This window comes from Hypomesus transpacificus, chromosome 13 (assembly GCF_021917145.1).
Source record: "Hypomesus transpacificus isolate Combined female chromosome 13, fHypTra1, whole genome shotgun sequence".
NCBI lineage: Eukaryota > Metazoa > Chordata > Actinopteri > Osmeriformes > Osmeridae > Hypomesus > Hypomesus transpacificus.
In genome coordinates, this window is record NC_061072.1 from 8,936,208 (window position 1) to 8,955,535 (window position 19,328).

General features: G+C 45.6%; 2 protein-coding genes across 3 annotated transcripts in view; one reads left to right on the plus strand and one right to left on the minus strand.

Moving 5' to 3' along the window:
• Positions 1-60: 60 nt before the first annotated feature.
• itga3b (integrin, alpha 3b) overlaps positions 61-19,328 on the minus strand; it is a 28,993-nt gene continuing 9,725 nt past the window's right edge. The window contains exons 2-26 of the mRNA XM_047031624.1: positions 14,883-15,013; positions 13,768-13,850; positions 13,296-13,545; positions 13,047-13,136; positions 12,561-12,762; positions 11,576-11,769; positions 11,005-11,093; positions 7,513-7,646; positions 7,271-7,360; positions 7,043-7,110; positions 6,570-6,712; positions 6,322-6,468; positions 6,136-6,233; positions 5,801-5,969; positions 5,603-5,677; positions 5,419-5,498; positions 5,236-5,313; positions 5,020-5,122; positions 4,538-4,714; positions 4,215-4,337; positions 3,793-3,906; positions 3,562-3,660; positions 3,336-3,461; positions 3,003-3,156; positions 61-2,628 (exon numbers count right to left, since the gene is read on the minus strand). Coding sequence (XP_046887580.1) covers positions 3,046-3,156; positions 3,336-3,461; positions 3,562-3,660; positions 3,793-3,906; positions 4,215-4,337; positions 4,538-4,714; positions 5,020-5,122; positions 5,236-5,313; positions 5,419-5,498; positions 5,603-5,677; positions 5,801-5,969; positions 6,136-6,233; positions 6,322-6,468; positions 6,570-6,712; positions 7,043-7,110; positions 7,271-7,360; positions 7,513-7,646; positions 11,005-11,093; positions 11,576-11,769; positions 12,561-12,762; positions 13,047-13,136; positions 13,296-13,545; positions 13,768-13,850; positions 14,883-15,013 — 2,974 coding nt within the window. The 3' untranslated portion in view covers positions 61-2,628; positions 3,003-3,045. The remainder of the gene's footprint in view (positions 2,629-3,002; positions 3,157-3,335; positions 3,462-3,561; positions 3,661-3,792; positions 3,907-4,214; positions 4,338-4,537; positions 4,715-5,019; positions 5,123-5,235; positions 5,314-5,418; positions 5,499-5,602; positions 5,678-5,800; positions 5,970-6,135; positions 6,234-6,321; positions 6,469-6,569; positions 6,713-7,042; positions 7,111-7,270; positions 7,361-7,512; positions 7,647-11,004; positions 11,094-11,575; positions 11,770-12,560; positions 12,763-13,046; positions 13,137-13,295; positions 13,546-13,767; positions 13,851-14,882; positions 15,014-19,328) is intronic.
• LOC124475214 (intelectin-like) lies at positions 7,686-10,804 on the plus strand. Of its 2 annotated transcripts, XM_047031627.1 has the most exons (2): positions 7,687-8,657; positions 10,084-10,804. In XM_047031627.1, the coding sequence occupies exons 1-2, from the start codon at positions 8,048-8,050 to the stop codon at positions 10,584-10,586; spliced, it is 1,113 nt and encodes a 370-aa protein (XP_046887583.1). In that variant the 5' UTR covers positions 7,687-8,047; the 3' UTR covers positions 10,587-10,804. The 2 variants fall into 2 exon arrangements, with proteins under 2 accessions (XP_046887582.1, XP_046887583.1); XM_047031626.1 differs by lacking the exon at positions 10,084-10,804 and having other exon boundaries at positions 7,686-10,065.

Below are 19,328 nucleotides of genomic sequence, written 5' to 3' on the forward strand. Positions count from 1 at the left end.
GCAGTTCTGCACAATGACTCAAACAAGCACACAACTATCAAAGCAGAACAATGGACTTCTTAGAAACTGTTTAATTACACTGAAACAGCACAGTATAAAAGAAACCCACAGTGTAGCAGAGGAGAGCTAGTGCCTTGACGCAGCAGCCCCCCCCCCCCCCCCCACACACACACACCTTCCAAACTCATTTAGTCAGTAAAAGGTCTGTAGAGCCAAGGGTGCAGACTTGCAGACTACAAAGACACGCTCCCCAGGTAGAACACCTCAGGTGACTCAGGTAGAACACCTCAGGTGACCCAGGTAGAGCAGCTCAGGTGACCCAGGTAGAACACCTCAGGTGACCCAGGTAGAACACCTCAGGTGACCCAGGTAGAACACCTCAGGTGACTCAGGTAGAGCAGCTCAGGTGACCCAGGTAGAACACCTCAGGTGACTCAGGTAGAGCAGCTCAGGTGACCCAGGTAGAACACCTCAGGTGAACCAGGTAGAGCACCTCAGGTGACCCAGGTAGAACACCTCAGGTGACCCAGGTAGAGCACCTCAGGTGACCCAGGTAGAACACCTCAGGTGACCCAGGTAGAGCACCTCAGGTGACTCAGGTAGAGCAGCTCAGGTGACCCAGGTAGAGCACCTCAGGTGACTCAGGTAGAGCACCTCAGGTGACTCAGGTAGAGCAGCTCAGGTGACTCAGGTAGAGCAGCTCAGGTGACTACCTGAGAGGCGAGGCATCTGGGCTTGGTGCCTGTCGTTCAGAGCTTTGTGTTGTTCTAGGATGACTTCCAAGGTCGCATCGTGAATTGTACAAACATACGAAAACACAGTGAAGAGAGAAACACCAAAAACGTACAAAACACAAAAGTGTGGCATTGTATTAAAAAAAATGCACATTTCAAATCAGGAAACATTTATTAATTTAAACAGTCTTGTATCAATCGTACACAAGGTAACGAACTGTAAAGATGATTATATATCTTAGTGGATTTCCAGACAAAGACTGGACTAAGTGATTTCCAGTGGTACAGTGAAGCCCATTAACAGACTAGTCTTTCTCTGGGACCTACAACTAGATATAGAAACCAAGCCCAAACCAAAATTAACAAAATGTCATCAAATTACAAATCCACATTTCTTTACTTTAAAGAGTCAAGAGTTTAGATTTCAACATCACCATATTTAGTGTCTGTGCACTAAAATGATGTAATCTCATGGCAGACGGTCTTTATATTTCATCCAGTGTTGCGACTCCCTCAGGGTGACCATGGTAACTAGCCACGCAGGTACGTAACTGCAGTACTCACACAGTACAGTGTAATAAATAATAATTTAGTGAAGCACATCTCCTGTCGGCCACAGACAATTCAAGTGCACTCCAACCATCCCACCACCATGTTGGACAAGCGATGGACCACGTTAACTAGACTATGCTATTCTATTCCTAAAAAGGTCTCTGGGGGTGATTCCAGAAGGGGACATCTGCAACGTTAGCTGCTGAGACCACTCCGTGTCAGGTGGCAACGTTCTGTCATTCTCTCTCTATGCCTTTTCTACGTACAGGATTGTGTTCCATCGATTAACCAACGGCAGTGGTGGGAGTGGGAGTGTAATCACCTCTGTCTTCAGTCACTGTCCTCTTGGTCTCCGTCAAGCCTTCCCCCGTGTGCTCGTTAGCTCACGGCCAGGCTGGGAGTTACTATCAGGCATCTCATGTGGTAGCAACATCATCATTTACATTTAGTCATTTAGCAGACGCTCTTATCCAGAGCGACTTACAGTAAGCATTTAGATATCAATACTGAGCTAATCACTTGTAAGGCACTCATGTTATTCTGTTGTCATTGGTTAATGCATGACCATTGCTAGTTTAGCGTTTAACTTGCTAAAAATATCTCCCAAAATATAATTCTAGGTCTGTGTGACATTGTTACCTACAACCAACATGGATCAAAACTGTAAATACTAGGAGAAGAAAATAATGACATTTACAATCCCAAATGATTTAAATTAACGGATTGACCTTTTTGGGAGAAAATCTGGTGCTGCTTCTAAATGTCATTAGGATTTGAGATCTTAAAATGCATTTTAGAAATTAAAATAAAACTAAATATACACCAATATGTCAATTCCAGTACATACAAGTACAGTACACAACAAATGGAAAACATTTACAACCAATATGGGATGTTTTAACAACATACAACACTGCTTTCACCAAAATACTTTAAACATCCTGATCCTCAGAATAGAACAATGGCATATTGCACTCAGAACAAGAGACAACACGTTTTGATGAAAATGTACTAGGACTTGTTAACAAAATGAAAAAAGTTCCACGATCAACCTATTTACAGTTGGTCCATATTTTTTTTTTAATCCAACCTGGGACAAGCCCATTCTTCTCTTTCATCAGGTTTAAGAGTTCAGGGTTCAAAGGTGAAGGGGTTGAGAGGTTCAGTAGTAGTATTGTTGCATCTCAGTCCAGCTGGTGATCCAGTACTTCTTCTGTGGGTCTTCAGGCATGAAGCCCATGTTGAACTGGTACTCTAACTGGTAGCGTTCCTCCCGGCGGATCTTGACCCCATTGTACTTTGGCATGATCCTGTAGTAGATGGCCCGTCTGAAGAAGCCAAGCTGAAGGAAACGTTTTAACCAGGTGTTAAAATCAGTCATACTGGCATTAAGGATTGTAGGTTCACAACACTGTAGCACTTTAAAATATTGAGCCAAGAAATCGTTAGTTTAGTAAGGAGGGAACGAACAGAACAACAACAGAAGACTGTCAGGATCAGTCAGGAGAATCAGTAAACCAACCACCAGAAGACTGAAAAACACCCTACAGCTAGTCAAGGAGCAGAGCAGAGCAGAGAGAGGAAACAAAACAAAAGCGTACAAGTTAGTCGCAGCCTAGAAAAGTAGGAAAAATGCTATTAGTTCAACAAAAACAAAAAGTCAGTAGCAACAAGGAAGTGGGAAAAGTCCACCCCGGTCCACATAAACTCCATTACCCAGGAGCCCAAGCGGCCTGTGCTGGTGCGCGGCCTGCTGGTCTCAGTAGTCCTCAGTCAGCCTCTCTGTCTCAGAGGGCTGGATCTTCATCTCAGCCTTCTGGCCTTTGGCCTCATACATCTCCCTCCTGCTGGCCCTCCTGAAGAAGCCACACTGAGGGAGGGGGCGGGGGATGGGGGTGTTAGACTGGTGGATAGATATGCAGCAGGACGAGCCAGGTTCTAGAACAGTCTCTTTGACCCACGTAGCTACAGTACAGTGGTAGAATCGACACCTGGAATGAAACCCGGGGTGTTTCTAGACACGTCAGAGGACGTGTCACTTCCTCTCACCTTCCACAGGATCAGGCTGATGACCCCCAACAACAGGATCCCGGCTACCGCGGCAACGATGATGATCCACATGGGGACCTCGTACGGAGTCTCCTCCCCCAGGACTGGATCAATGTTCAGGCCAAACTAAGGGGGAGGGGGGGGTCAAGAAAAAAACAAACAACATTAATGATCAGTACCTGTAACGTCTGTCATCATCATCTTCATCATCTTCATCCTCACTTACCTCTCTGGTTTCATCTTTCATCTTTATGGTGGGTTTGTCTGTTATCAGCTTCAGAGTGGCCTTCCCCTTCACTGTCACTCTTAAAGAATTGGCATAGTCCTACACGCACACGCACACACACACACACACACACACACACACACACACACACACACCGACAGTCAGCACACCACAGTACATGTCCATTAATTGGTAATCCGCCTGTTTCTGCTGCAGTCAATGACCTTTTACCTCCAGCATGGTGCTGTTCCACACGCGTGACCTGACTGTGACCTGGGCAGACTGGGACATGTTGGTCAGAGGGCAGCTGAAGGTCACACAGCGAGCCGTGTTCAGGGAGCAGTCCTTCACAGACACAGACAGAGGGGGACACTTCATGTGGATGTTCCTACACACCTGACCGCTCCATTCCTCTGTTCGCATGTTTAAAAACGCTCTAACCCGTCCCTCGAACCACTACTCTACCACCCCCCCCCCTTCCATCTATCCATCCGTCCATACATCCATCCAGCCAGCCATGTATTCATCCATCAATCCACGCATCCATTTGTCCATCTACACATCCATCCACCCCTCTAACCATCCATCCCACCATCTTGAGATTTCCTTTGCTCTGTGTTGGGGTGGTGAGTGCTGTGGGTCAGGGCCCTCACCAGCAGGAAGGTCTCCTTGCGAGGAGACAGCACAGTGATGGCCGCCTGAGGCTCCAGGATCTGGGGCCGGAAGGCCTCTTCCTCCACCTCCCTCCTGGGCCGCTTGCTTCTCCTGTTGGACAGCTGCGGGAAGAGATGTGGACACGGGAGGAGGAAGAGATTGAGAGGGGAAAGACAGGAGAAACAGCTCACAAGAGAGGAAGGGAAAACTCAACAGCATTTTAATAACCAGCGTTCATTTGAGAAAGAAAGAAAGAAAAAGAGAAAGAAAGAAAGAAAGAAAGAAAGAGAAAGAAAGAAAGAAAAAGAGAAAGACTCCTCACAGTGAGGTTGAGGAAGTTGACAATATCCCCAGGAGGCACACAACGGCTCTCTGCCGTTCCCTTGGTGATGATCTCAGTCAGGTACAGCAGCCACTTCCCATTGGTCACCTCCAAGGGCCAATCAAACTCCAGCGCCAGCATCCCCATGCTGCCCAGAGGCTGACCCAACACCTTCACCTGGTGGCGGGGAGGAGTAAAGCTCTGTCATGTTTATGTCAAGTCAAGTCTGTCCTTGTCAAATAATACTATGCAGTGATATGGTATCTAAAGGGCTTGGTTGCATCATGACAAGCTTTGATACTCTTTTACAAGTATCGAACTCTAACGATAAGAGTATCACTCTGGATAAGATTGTCTGCTAAATGACTAAATTTAAAGGCAAGAGTCAGTTAGTGAGTGTGACTTGATTATCTGAAGGAGTGAGAACTTGCAGAACCAAGTAAACAGTGAGAATGTATCACACGTGTGGACATATGCCTGACCTTAAAGGTGTACTCCACAAGACTGCCAATGTCGCTTGTGGTGTTCATGGCTGACTCCCCCATGACCTCGCCACTGAACTGGGTCAGAACCTGGGGTTGTTCTCTGGCCAGCGGAGAAGAGAGGAGGAGAGATGTGGATTTGTTTTTGCAAGTAAGTAAAAAATATGCATCGGTATATGTAAATGTAACTGCTGAAAGCAATTTGTGTAGGTTTACATTGAGAAGGACGTCAGGATGGTGTTCTCAATCAGCAGGACCACAGGTACAGGGAACAAGTCGTTCTGTTCACTCAACCTGGAGAAGAAAAACAACCACAATAATGTTACACATCTCTGTGTTTTAGAAACTCTGGTCTGTTTGCTAAGGTTGTACTGTAGTTATTTGTCTTTAGTGACTTACGTGGACAGCTGTAAGCGAGACTCAATCTCTTGTGTGTAGAGCGTAATACCCGAAGTCTCAAATATGAGTTTCAGTGAAACCTGGAAGACGCCAGAGAGATTCACATCCCACAACAGACACACAGTACTACATATGAAGTGAATTCGCACATGTCTACACAGTCATGTTACAGCTTTGCTCTTACCTTCTCATTACTTCTCAATGGATTCCCTAGTTCACACAAGACAATTTCCTCTGCACGGCATTCTACATCAAGGTCCTAACCACACACACACACACACACACACACACATGATGTTAACATTACATTTGCTTTCCTTCACGTTTCATCCACCCGAGCCAACATCAGGCCCTGCTCTCTGCCGCCCCCGTGTGGACCGACCGGGGATCTGACTCCAGAGTAGCGCAGCACGTCAGGGATGGTGATGTTCAGCATGGCCTGGTGAGCGTCCTCGGCGACCTTCCCCTGGCTGGGTGTGTTGGTCACCTCCACCAGCAACAGCACCTTCTTGACATCACTGCTATACTGAAGAACCTGCAGGTTCTGCTTACTGCACACGCACATCCATACGCACGGACGCACACACACACACGTGCACACACAGCCATCCATACGCACACACACACAGAATTTGTTTGTGACAGATTAGAGTATCTTAAAAGCTGTATAAATTACGATTAAATTCTGCATGCATGATTCCAGTTCTGTCCACACACCTAGGGTAAGGTGTTTTAACCTCGTTAGCAAACACAGCCTTCAGCTGAAGGTTACTGCTGCATTGGTTGTCTATGCCACACTCTTTCTGGAAGTGGATCTGAAAACGAAGACAGAGACTCAAAGATGTCACCCGTGGCCAAGCGAACCTGAGTGTCATTGAAACGCTGAGTGAAAGGGACCCCCACCTCAGTTCTCTCCGTGACCTTCTGCCTGTGGCTCAGGATGGGGAAGGAGTCCAGGTTCTGGAGGGAGCGCCTAGCTTTGGGTTTGGTCTCATGCAGAGACATGCTGAGAGAGAACACCACCGGCTCCAGTTTGTCCCTCACGTTCTCCTGTAGGAACAACAGCTAAAGTGTTTTTTTTTGGCACCAATTCAGCATTGTACCCTCCCAAAAAGGGAGGTGTGTGTGTGTTTGAGCTATCGAGCGGTTACCATGACGATGAGCTCCAGCACACTGCACACGGGCGTAGGGGAGGGCAAGGTCAGGAGGTCAGAGTACGAGTCATCCTGGTTGACCAGGAATCGAACCCTGGGGCTCCTACGGTCCATGTCCGCCTTCACCGTGTAGTTCACAGCTGTGAAACAGGAGAATATGGCACAACGCGGTTATTGTCGGTATACTTTTGCGTGTTTGTGTGTGTGTCTGCACATCTATGAGGTAATGGTCTAGGCCGGGGATCAGATGGCTGAGCGGTTACGGAGTCGGACTATTAATCAGAAGGTTGTTGGTTCGATTCCCTGGCGTGCAAAATGACGTTGTGTCCTTGGGCAAGGCACTTCACCCTACTTGCCTCGGGGGGAATGTCCCTGTACTTACTGTAAGTCGCTCTGGATAAGAGCGTCTGCTAAATGACTAAATGTAAATGTACATGTAATGTAATCATGCGTAAAGCCGGTTTACTCACTGACATCCTTCTTCAAGTCCTTATTTCCCGTGCTGAGCGTGTAGGAGAAGCACACCGTCACTGTGATACTGGGAAACAAACAGAGGGCATCAGAAGATGACGGTTGGAAACTTGTTAAATTACATTTAAGATATCTATCATAGATTCTATTTAGTTTGGTGTGAAAACGAATCAAACAATACTCAGTGCTTCATTTCAGAAGCATTTAATCTAAAGGATATTTCTCACCAAGGTTTGTCCCTTGGTGGGCATTGCTTGGAGTCAACAATCTTTGGCTGCACCGTGAAGTTCTTAGAGATGTGGATAACTGGACGAGCTCTGGAAATGATGAAGAGATACATAACTGTCAAGGCTTACAGTATAGATGGAGGCTAGTCAGAGTGTTTGACACAGGCACACACAATCCAGACGGGATATGAGTTCCTAGAACCAAACATGAACCTCTAACCCCCTCTCATCCACTTCCTCACCTGAGCAGAGCGATGCGATCGTCCAGGGAACCCACTACGATGTCCGGGTACCTGTTCTCATCCATGTCTATGCCCCCATTGATGGAGTAGCCAAACGTCTGAAACCCACTGCTCACTGACTTCCCCTTAATCACCTACAGGGGGCAGCAAAGAGCATGAAATGAAGACAAATACAGAAAACCTGACTTCAGGGTACTTCCAAACGGTTCCAGTACTTGCAGTAACTGTTCTATTTTTGGGAGGTCATTTGGAAGGTGACAAAGAGCCTGACACTTGAAATGTTCAAAGCCACCTACAGAAGGTTGTGACTTTGTTGCAGGTGACTTGGATGGCTGTAAAACCCACACAGACAGTAGTACAATAAAGAAGAGCATGAGGTGGAGCAGGAGGTGGACTTGTTAAAAGAGTAAAAAGAGAGGAGGGTGAGGCCCTCTTATCAGACTTTCCCAGAAAACGCAATAAAACATATAAATCCTTTCCTGTAACTGTTGTTGATTTCTGTCAATAATTATATCTTGGATCATGTGAATGTAGCATGAATGTGAGTGAACTCGGACATAAGGGGAGAGATTTCAACAAGCTGAAAACAGACTTGTGTGGCTGCGAACACAACAGACGCACTGTAGATATGAAGAGCTTCAACCCTCTCCTGCGGCTGGTCATTCCTCTGCTGCTGACCCAGCAGGTGTCCTGTGCTGTGATGTCCCAGTCCGAATCACACAACAAAATACAACCGGACGGCGAACTCTCAGAGTGTCCAGTCCTGAGAAGGACAGACTTTACTCATTTGGAGAAGTTGAGAAACAGAACCCACTACATTGCCAGAAGCTGTAAGGAGATCAAGGAGAGATATGCAGAGGAAGAGGATGGCCTGTACTACCTGACCACCACCAGTGGGACCGTGTACCAAACCTTCTGTGACATGACCACCGCGGGAGGAGGCTGGACGCTGGTGTTGAGCGTGCACGAGAACAACATGTATGGAAAGTGCACAACAGGCGACCGGTGGTCCAGCCAACAGGGCAGTAACCCCAACCTGCCAGAGGGGGATGGAAACTGGGCCAACAGCGCCACCTTCGGGACAGTAGAGGGAGCCACCTCTGATGACTTTAAGAACCCTGGTTATTACGACATAGCGGCTGAAGATGTGGCAGTGTGGCACGTCCCCAACAGGTCACCTCTGGCCCACTGGAACCTGGCCTCCATCCTGCGCTACCACACAGAGAGACGCTTCCTCACCTTGTATGGGGGGAACCTGTATGAGCTCTTTAAGCGCTACCCTGTACGGTACAACGTTGGGTCATGCAGTGACAGAGGACCCTCCATACCAGTAGTGTACGACTACGGAAGCAAGCAATCGACCAGAGAATTTTATGGTCCTACGTCAAGGGCCGGCTTTGAGGCCGGATTTATCACTTTCAGAGCCATAAATACTGAAAAGGCAGCCTCGGCTATCTGCTCTGGGGTCAAGCCAACCGGATGTCAAACTGAGCACTACTGTATAGGAAGAGGAGGACATTTCCCTCAAAGTGCCCCACTTCAGTGTGGTGACTTTGCTTACTTTGACTCGGATGGCTATGGAACAAATTTGGGCGGTAGTGCCTCAAAGGAGATCACAGAGGCAGCTGTGCTGTTATTCTACAGATGAGCAGCCTGGTAACCATAGTCTGAGATTCAGTGAAGCCCAACCATAATGAATCATAACTCTGGAATAAGATATGGAGCAAGACAATACTTTTTAAAACGTTTTTACAATTGTTTGTGTTTTTTTACTGTCACACTGACAGTACTATAATAAAGTACACCACTACGTGGATGAAACTCTTAGGTAAAAACTTGTTAAAAAAGAGGAGGGTAAGTCACGTTTTTGTGGATGAAAACAAAACGTGAGATGTCTGGTCCTCTTATCAGTCGTTCCCAGCAAATGCAATAAAACATTAACTTCCTGTAACTGTGCTATTGATTTCTGTTAATTATTATATCTTGGATCAAGTGAATGTTGTGTGATCAAGGAGATCTCTACTGAGCACTACTGTATAGGAGGAGGAGGACATTTCACTCAAAGTGCCCCACTTCAGTGTGGTAACATTCCCAACCTTTGATTGGGATGGCTATGGAACCAATGTAAAGCACAGTGCCTCAAAGACGATCACCGAGGCAGCTGTGCTGTTATTCTACAGATGAGCAGCCCGGTAACCATAGTCTGAGATTTAGTGAAGCCCAACTATAATGAATCAAAACTCTGGAACAAGATATGGAGCAGGACAATACTTTTGAAAACGTTTTTACAATTGTTTGTGTTTTTTTACAGTCACACAGACAATAGCACAATAAAGTAGACAACGTGGATGAAACACTTATAGCAAAAACGTTAAAAGAGAGGAGGGTTAGTCACGTTTTTGTGGATCAAAACAAAACATGAGATGTCTGGACCTGGTATCAGTCTTTCCCAGCAAACGCAATAAAACATTAACTTTCTGTAACTGTGCTATTAATTTCTGTTAATTATTATATCTGGGAGCATGTGAATGTGGCGTGAATGTGAGTGGAGTCGGATATAAGCGGCTGAAGATGTGGCAGTGTGGCACGTCCCCAACAGGTCACCTCGGACCCACTGGAAACTGGCCTCCATCCTGCGCTACCACACAGAGAGACGCTTCCTCACCTTGTATGGGGGGAACCTGTATGAGCTCTTTAAGCGCTACCCTGTACGGTACAACGCTGGGTCGTGTCGTGCTAAAGGACCCTCCATACCAGTAGTGTATGACTATGGAAGCAAGCAATCAACCAGTGCATTTTATGGTCCTTTGTCAAGGAGAGAGTTTGAGGCCGGATTTATCACTTTCAGACCCATAAATACTGAAAGGGCAGCCTCGGCTATCTGCTCTGGGGTCAAGCCAACCGGATGTCATACTGAGCACTACTGTATAGGAGGAGGAGGACATTTCCCTGAAGGTGCCCCACGTCAATGTGGTGACTTCGCTGGCTTTGACTGGGATGGCTATGGAACAAATGCTATGTGGAGTGCCTCAAAGACGATCTCAGAGGCAGCTGTGCTGTTATTCTACCGATGAGCGGCCAGGTAACCATAGTCTGAGAATTTGTGAAGCCAAACCATAGTAAAGATATAGAGCAGGGCAATACTTAAGCAATTGTTTGTGTTTTTGCAAGAATAATTGTTTGACCAAAGTCCAAACTCTGTATGTAGTTACATCCTTGTTGTAAGTTATTGCTACTGAGGACTGTGAAATATTTTTGATTTATGAAATAAAATAAAAATGACTGGATCACAGATGAGGTTGTGTGTTTTTCTTTCAACGTTTCACCTTCTGCTTCAGTGTGATATCTGGGTTCTCAGTAAGGTTGTACATTATAGTTTGAATAGATGACAAAAAAAACTAATTAGTTTAAATCATATTTTGTGCAATTGCAGATGTGAGATCTGAGAATGTCTGAGGAATGCTGAGCATTATGGGAAAGAAAGGTTCATACCTGACAGGCTTCCCCTGAAATTCCTTTCTTGCTTCCCATCCATATGTAAACCTCTCCGTTTTCATGGAATGGTGCCCCAACAGCAATATCTATAAAATCAATAAGATTAATGTTTCAATTAACTAATTGGGCTCAACATTCAGTAACAGTCAACTGAGGAAAAGGTGTGTGGCCCTGCTCATCTCTGACACACTTTAAGATCAGTCAACATTGCTGTGATGTTCATCTGAACACTAGATGGCAGCACCACACTCGCACGCTTGCCATGAGATTGTTTCTTTGTGAGATTAAAACTCAGTGGGCTTTTTAAGGTATAGGCAATGAACCTTCTCTTAATAAATAAGTTACAATAAAACTTCTCTTGAATAATTGAGTTAATATCATGACATGTTAACTTACCCTAACACACGTGTAATATTGAATTGAGTAAGTGAGTAAGTGGATGATCATTGATCCAAGTTTATGTTACCATACACTAAAGTGAGTCTTTAGTTCATTTATCCTAATCATCAGTAGAATGGACTCTGTATATTGCTGTTGTTATTCTAGTGAAGATCTGTAGTGACGTTACCTTGGAAACCATCTTGGTTGACATCACCGATGGCTGCCACAGCGAAGCCGAACCCAGACCCCCTGGGGCCAGTCAGCACGAGGGTCGGGCTCTCCTGGAAGGATCCGTTCTCGTTCATATAGACGTACACTGCTCCTCCTTTCTCCTTCTTGCGGTCAAAGTAAAACGGTGCGCCTACGATCAGGTCGTTCCAGCTTGAACAGAAAGCAGGCAGAAGCACATAAATATAAGTAATGGAATCAGATGGCTGAGCGGTTAGGGAACCAGGCTATTAATCAGTAGGTTGTCGGTTTGATTCCTGGCCGTGCCAAATGATGTTGTGTTCTTGGGCAAGGCACTCCACCCTACTTGCCCTGGGGGGAATGTCCCTGTACTTACTGTGAGTCGCTCTGGATAAGAGCGTCTGCTAAATGACTAAAAGTAAATAAATATAACTAATAACAGGTTAGTACAGTAGGATCTCTCATTCATGCTCTAGATGTTTCCAGTTGGGGCCAGATGTATCACAGATCTGTATCTACTCTAATGGTATTTTCTTCATATTGTGTTTCTCTCTGTGCAGTCTTTAAACCCGAGTTCTCTGATGTGATGGTAGATCATGAAAACTAATGTTTAACGTCTCATTCATGCATTGAAAGGATGGCACAGAGAACGTGCCTCAGCCGTGATGTAATGAAGCTTAAACATCTCTGGTGGTGAGAAGATAAAGTGAATCTCTGGTGTGGTGAAAAGAGGCTAAAAATCCATCAATCCTTCATCAAGTCAGGCAGGCCAGAGTGAGAGTGGTCCAGGTAACGTATGATGTATTGGTTGAAATAATCAGAAAACAGCATGCAAGGGAGAACTAGTCATTCTGTTCTCCAGTCAGAGAGAATAGTGTAGTATATTATAAGGAACTTAATGCCAGAAAGCAGCAGATGGCTGAAATATGGCATGCAGAAAAAAGGAATAACATTAATTCTCCCCAAAATATTCGAGGACCTACTCATCATTGTTGAGGTCGGCAACAGCCAGACTGTTCCCGAAGTACGAGCCCACTTGTTCCCCAGGGATGACGAGCACCGGCACCAGTTTTGTGTCTTTCCTCCCCAGAGTCACGGAGCCCTTGGACTCGTCTCTGGGAGACCCCGTTACCACCGTGTCTTCAATTCGACTCAGCAGGTTCTTGTCCTCGTGGACAGAATAACCTGGGGTAAAAACAGGCCCAAGTTACAGCGATGGTACTGGGGACAAGCCATAGATAGTAGTAGTGGGTCACAACTAAAAACCTTTTATCATAAAGGTCAATGTTGACTTCCTGTGATAGTTCCTCATTTTTGGTTCCCTCTCTATAAGAAATTTGAAGAAGTATGTATACAGTATATGCAGTATGAGAAGTGGTTATATTTGACAGGTTGTTTTCAACCGAACAAGTTTACTAGCACAGTCTGATTGTCAAACCTTGTACTGCAGTATAGTAAACAAGACGTACCCATGTAAATGTTTCTGTTGGTCAGCTCTCCAAAGTCTGAGCCCAAGGGGATGTCCAGATCATGGTCTCTCCAAGTGATGTGAACATTCCCTACATAAGGAGAAATAAATATGGAAACACACTTTTACTGAATAATAACAAGAAACCACACCAATCAAGATGTGGCTTATTCCAATCCTCATAAGAACGTGTGTCTGGAGGAGTGTCATATCTGTCTATACATTTTCATGCCATTCTCCCGGTGCGCACCTTGCCACGTGTAGCTGCCCACGGTGCCGAAGTAGACGTCGGTGTCCGTGATGCCTGCGGACATGCCCATGCTGCACAAGCCCTCGCTGTTCTCGTTGTAGTTGGAGTTGCACACCTGGTAGTTGTAGGTCTGCCACCCGTCTGTGGGGTCATAGGTCAGGTCGTTCCCCCTGACGTAGCACTTCCCCACCATGCGCCTGTGCTCCTCCGGGGCCCCTCCCACCATCTTAACATAGCGGTGACCACACGCCTGCACCCCAGAGGCAGAGCAACCGTCACTGACACATCTGACAGAGGTACAGCAACAGCCACAAACAGGAAGTAGATCTAATAGAGGGCATAACTACAACCACTGACATAAAGCATATCAAACCTTATCACCGTACAGTATCTAAAGCCTGTCACATTTCTGGCTTTTAACCGTCAACACAGGGATTGGACAGGGGGGGGGGGGGGGGTAAAGGGTTCTCACCAGCACACGTCCCCCGCCTTTCTGTCTCTGGCTGGCCACCGTCACGCCCAGCCACATGCCCTCCACCATCTCAGAGGAGTCGGCTGTGTGTGCAGAGAGAGGTGTTCACAGGGGGGCGCCAAGGAACATGCATGCGTGGGCGTTCAGAGGGTGGTTAGAATGTGTTTGTGTTTGTTGAGGGAAGCTGTGTGCAAACTTTCTAGTACTGCAGAATACTGTTGCTTCTGTATCTTTGGATGGTGTCATTGTCAGCAGATGTGAATTGGTGTGTTTTTTTTATGTTGGTGATATATAGGTGATGGGATGTTGCATTTGGAAAGGTTGGACATATGAACAATTTTTCATATTATTGTAATGTTTTGCAATGTTGGCATTTTGTAAATAAAAGTTGTAATGTTCACGTAATAATGTTGTAATGTTAACATTTATAAATGTGTAGACATGCAGAGATGTGATAACATGACATTGTTATTTCTAATAGGATGTTTTCAGGGAGGAACGAAAACATCCCCACCATGATCATTAATTCTACAACGACGGTCATGAGTACTGTCAGGAAAGCGGGACAGCCAAGCCTCGAAGATTAAACCGTCGTGGATAAAGTCCCAACTTGGCGCTCACCGCAAAAATACTCGGTGACAGCACCAATTCCCTGATATCAAAACATAAGTCGGTTATTATCTTTCTTACTTTCTGCCTCCGAGGGAAACAGCCCTGGGAACCTACCACACAGTGGTGAGTCGACCCAGAATAAAGTTTAATTACGAAGGCTGCTCCCTCAGTCATATCTGGAACATGCAGCTTAGCCATGGGAGGGGGGGGGGGGGAATCTGCCTTTGTGATCATTTGATACTCAAGCTTCTGAGCAGAGAGGAAGTATCAGCCAGGCTCTAGACTGGAGATATCGAGGGCTGGATATAAAATATGGGTCACTAGGGTGGTTCATTTTAGACACAAGAAAGGAAGCAATTATTATGATGATTATCATATGTTAACATAAATAATGGCCACAACTCTTATTTCTGTATAAGCTACTTTACAGCCTTTAATGAAAAAACGGAAGATTCATGTTGTGACGGGGGTCAAAGGTTGTTCTAGACATGGTCGTGGCTTACTTGAGCTGACCAGATCCATCCTGGAGCAGTCAGAGGTATCCGTGTTGATGGGGCAGGAGTAGATGGCACCTGTCTCATTGACGTTCTTCAGCTGCGACAGAGCCTTCTCCTTAGGGGCTCCTGCTAGGAGGCTGGGGGCAGACAGACAGGCAAGCAGAAAGACAGGCAGACAGACAGGCAAGCAGACAGACAGGCAAGCAGAAAGACAGGCAGACAGAATCAAATTAGACCACTTAAATTTCCTGTCCCCACAACACCACAGAACAACTATATGAAATATCGGTTGGAAATCACTGACATATCTCCCATGATTGATTTGTACCATTTGGCATCCCACTATTGATTCTGATGAGGACAGGCATAAGGACAATTCTCTTATCCGTACACAGTAAGTCAGATGTGGTCAGCAGTCAACCATCCACCTCATCATAACAAGGGTCTTAACCTGAGAGAGAGCGACCACACACACAGCTGACCTGTGAACCCCCGAGGCAGAGGCAGAACAGAGGCAGAACAGAGGCAGAACAGAGGCAGCCTCTTAAGTGCAGAGATGTGAGAGCGAGGGAAGTGGGGGCATTAACCAAGACAAGACTGGACATGATGCCAGCTTAGGGAGTCAACCCAGTCTACTAAGCCACTGGCCCACTCTCTCCCTCTGCATCTCCAGACATGGTGAACTCTGAAGCAGGTACACTATACAGCAGGCAGGTCCTGAGGCTGGAGGCACAGTGTGTAGTCAGATAGCGTCAGATGGCTGAGCGGTGAGGGAGTTGGGCTAGTAATCAGAAGGTTGACCCCGCCATACATTCCCCGCCATGCCAAATGACGTTGTGTCCTTGGGCAAGGCACTTCACCCTACTTGCCTCGGGGGGAATGTCCCTGTACTTACTGTAAGTCGCTCTGGATAAGAGCGTCTGCTAAATGACTAAATGTAAATGTATTAGCCTCTGTTGATGAGTGTGAGCATGTAGGGACAGTTAGTGGTGTGATATTATGGGGTCCATGGAAGATCAAACCTGAGGGTCATACTGTCACAGCTCTTTATTTAAAGGGGCAATTGACTGCAAAACCGATTTTACCTTGTCATTGTTGAAAAACGACAGTTCGGAGGGTAAACTGAACATACCGTGAATATCAAAGTCCATTGACACCTTTTTCCTATTCAAATCTCAAAAAGAAAAAATTTGGCTGTAAAACGCTAGCTTTTCAACAAAGCCACCGGTCCTACGTAGGACCGGTGATCGCCCTCTTATTGGCTCTGGTCTGTATCTTTGTCACGCCCCAGAATTTACATTCAGACCAGCCCGAGGTAGCGTCTATCTCCGATACTAGTTTAGCTGCGCGCTGCTCTGTGTAGGCTACTTATAAGGAATTACAAAGAAGAACGTTTTGAATTATAACAAGGATATTGAAAATGGACCACGGTCGTAAATGCTGTGTTCCAGGCTGTACAGGGAAGGCTAACACTCACAGTCTTCCCAAGGAGCCAAACATTCAACAGGCATGGCTGCTGTTGTCTATGAGAAGATCCCCGCGAAGTTCGACACTCAATCATTCATTTGCTCTGAACATTTCACCCAAGACAGTTTTGACAACCTTGGACAATTTCAAGCAGGATATGCTAGGAAGCTGAACCTGGAAAGAGGTGCTGTTCCAACCGTATGCTCATTGCAACCGCAAGCTCTAAGGACAGTATGATGTTGTGCTAACAGTTATTAGCAATGCTAACGTTTCCTGTATATAGCATACCAGGTAGAATGCTAAATACGTTTCTACACACATCAAATGACTCTAGCTAGACTAGCTGTAGTCGGCATTAGAAGGGAAGCTTCCGAAAAATAGCCAGAAAACGAACTGCAGTCTGGCTTATTGCTAACGCCTGTCTAGATAATCTATTTGAAAGAACTGGAGAAAGGCAGGTTCTAGATACAGGATACGTTAGCATTGCTAGTAACTGTTACTAGTAACACCTAGACTGAAGGCATGTAAACAAGTTTAGCTTGCTAGTTAACGCAAGAGCATAGGTAGAATGTGTGATCATTTAGCCTAGTTTATTGGCAATGGGGCTAACGTTGATTCATGTTCCTGACTGTGTTTCATTCAAATAAATAACCTGTGTAATGAAAATCTACAATTCACGATGCATGTTTGTCCAGATCTTTGTCATGTTATTTTACAGCAAGATATCTAGAGCTAGCCTAGCTAGCTAACTGAAGCCGAGTAGAATCACGATATGGTTTGGTTGCTAAGCTGTAGCCTAACGTTCTACCCACCTAAGTCAATCCAGTTTGCTTCAACAACAGAAGTGGAAACAAGTAATAGTCAATCTGTTGAAAACAGTGTTGTGTAGACACAATAGATTTATTTGCGCGTTTTTATTTCAAGTCTCCAACTTCGGTGTTTCAGCGAGTGCTGCTGTTGGCCGTGTTGCGTTTTTGCTCCCAGCTTCACTCGTTGATAACAAACCAATCAGCGCGCAGCTGATCTAAATATTAATGAGCATACCATAAAAGGAGAAAAGCTATTGTTTTTTCCCGGGAACATTTCAGAGGATCTGTCAGAGGGCATAGAACAGCACCCGGGCCATTTTCAACCCAACCAATGTTACATACCCTATTCGGAGACCTTAAGGAACAGTGTGAAATACCCAAAAAACCCAGTCAATTGCCCCTTTAAAGTTAAATTTGCAGCAGTCTATAAAAACTGCTCAAATCTCAATTGTACTTTTCCATTGTCTAGTCCAGAAAATTACGTCAAATTCCCCTTTGTTCTCATTGACGTCAGTCACACAAAGTGAGTCAAAGTGTTTCTGGTGCCTAGAGGGGGCCATACTCCCTAAAACCAGGTGGTAAGTGAACAGGTTGTGCTTTTAAAACAGTCAGAACCCACACCCATGTAACTCTGAGCTCCAAATGTCCCTGAGTAGAAGAACAAACACAGACAGAGGCTGCAGGACGAAACACAACCTTCCTTAATAACCGACAGCGATAGAGGTTTTTTCCGAAGTAAGAGAGACGTGTTTCTTGCCGCTCAGGTAAGTATTTGAGGGAGTTTGAGACCCGCCAGTTGAATATTCAAAAAAAGTCAGATAAAAAAATGACTTGTTTATCGTAAACCTTTTATCTTGATTCATATCTTGAACTTGGTGAGCCATACCTAAACTGAGTGTGCGCCTGGTTTGTAGAGGGAAGGAGGGTGTATTTGGGAGCAGATTGGGAGCAGCGTGCCTGGCACTGCCCGTCTCAGGGTGTGTTTATTCAAGCCCACACCACAGATGATGAATCCATACCCAACTATACAGTACTAGCTAGAACACACCAGCATACCTATATATGGTATTTCCGCTGCCATGCAGTATAAACATGAACCTCAACAAGCAGTGAAGTGGAATCTCTGCTCTCTAGTCTGGATCTCTGGATTCAAGGAGACTGGTTGAAGAAGTCAACCCTAGTAACAGATTCAGGATCAGATGTCTCCATTCCAAAACTTCAACTGTAACCATTCGATAATAACCATTTGATAAGCTGCACCTGAGAGAGATGTGAGTAACTTGTCTGAATGAGTTGATTTCACCTTTGTTTAGCAGACAAAAAGGACACCTCTACAGTAAGAAGAGCTGGCCTTTTCCTACACAGGAACATGCTACTAACACACTCCAGCCATATGAGCGCATCATTTCAAACCGAAGGACAATTATCCTTATTTTCTCCAGAGAGGCCTCCCCAGCCATTTATAAATGACCTTGTCAAGGTGATGACAAACATCTCGAGCCCAAATGGCCTTTCAGTGGCACACCACGCCATGTATTTCCTATGGTTATGACTGAAACATTGAGGCTCCAATTGGTGATGGAGCGGCCTTGGCTCTTGTGATCACTCAGTAATAGACTATCTGAGATTCCACAGATGTTTGGAGTGGCTGAAACACTGACAGATATGGAGGGAATCAAGGCCACCAAGACTGGTTGCTTTTCAGACCTACAGTACGAGACAAGGAAGTCTACTTTGTAATCTGATATGTGTGTCTGAGCATGTCAAGGTGAGGAATGTTTGTGTGTCTGTGTGTGTGTGTGTGTGTCTGTGTGTGTGTGTGTGTGTGTGTACAGTGGCTTACCTGAATGCATAGTCATTCAATCAAAAGTCATGGCCACCCAAAGAGTTAATCAATGGTAAAACCTGTACCTAGTGGCTCAGAACAAGGAGTTAAGGTGTTAGGCTATTATTGTGGGAAATGAACACAGCCAGAGATTATACTGGGTAATATCCAGGGTTATAGAAGAGCCAGGGTGAACCTATTGTAATAAAATCAACAAAACTGCACCCAGCACCAATTTTGCTGGGTGAAGCCATGAGAAATTGGAGCACTAAGGCTGTAAAGCTGATGTAGGCAGTGGGAGGCAAGCTAGGTCTTGGCAGGCTAATGGCTTTTCATCACACACCTCACAAC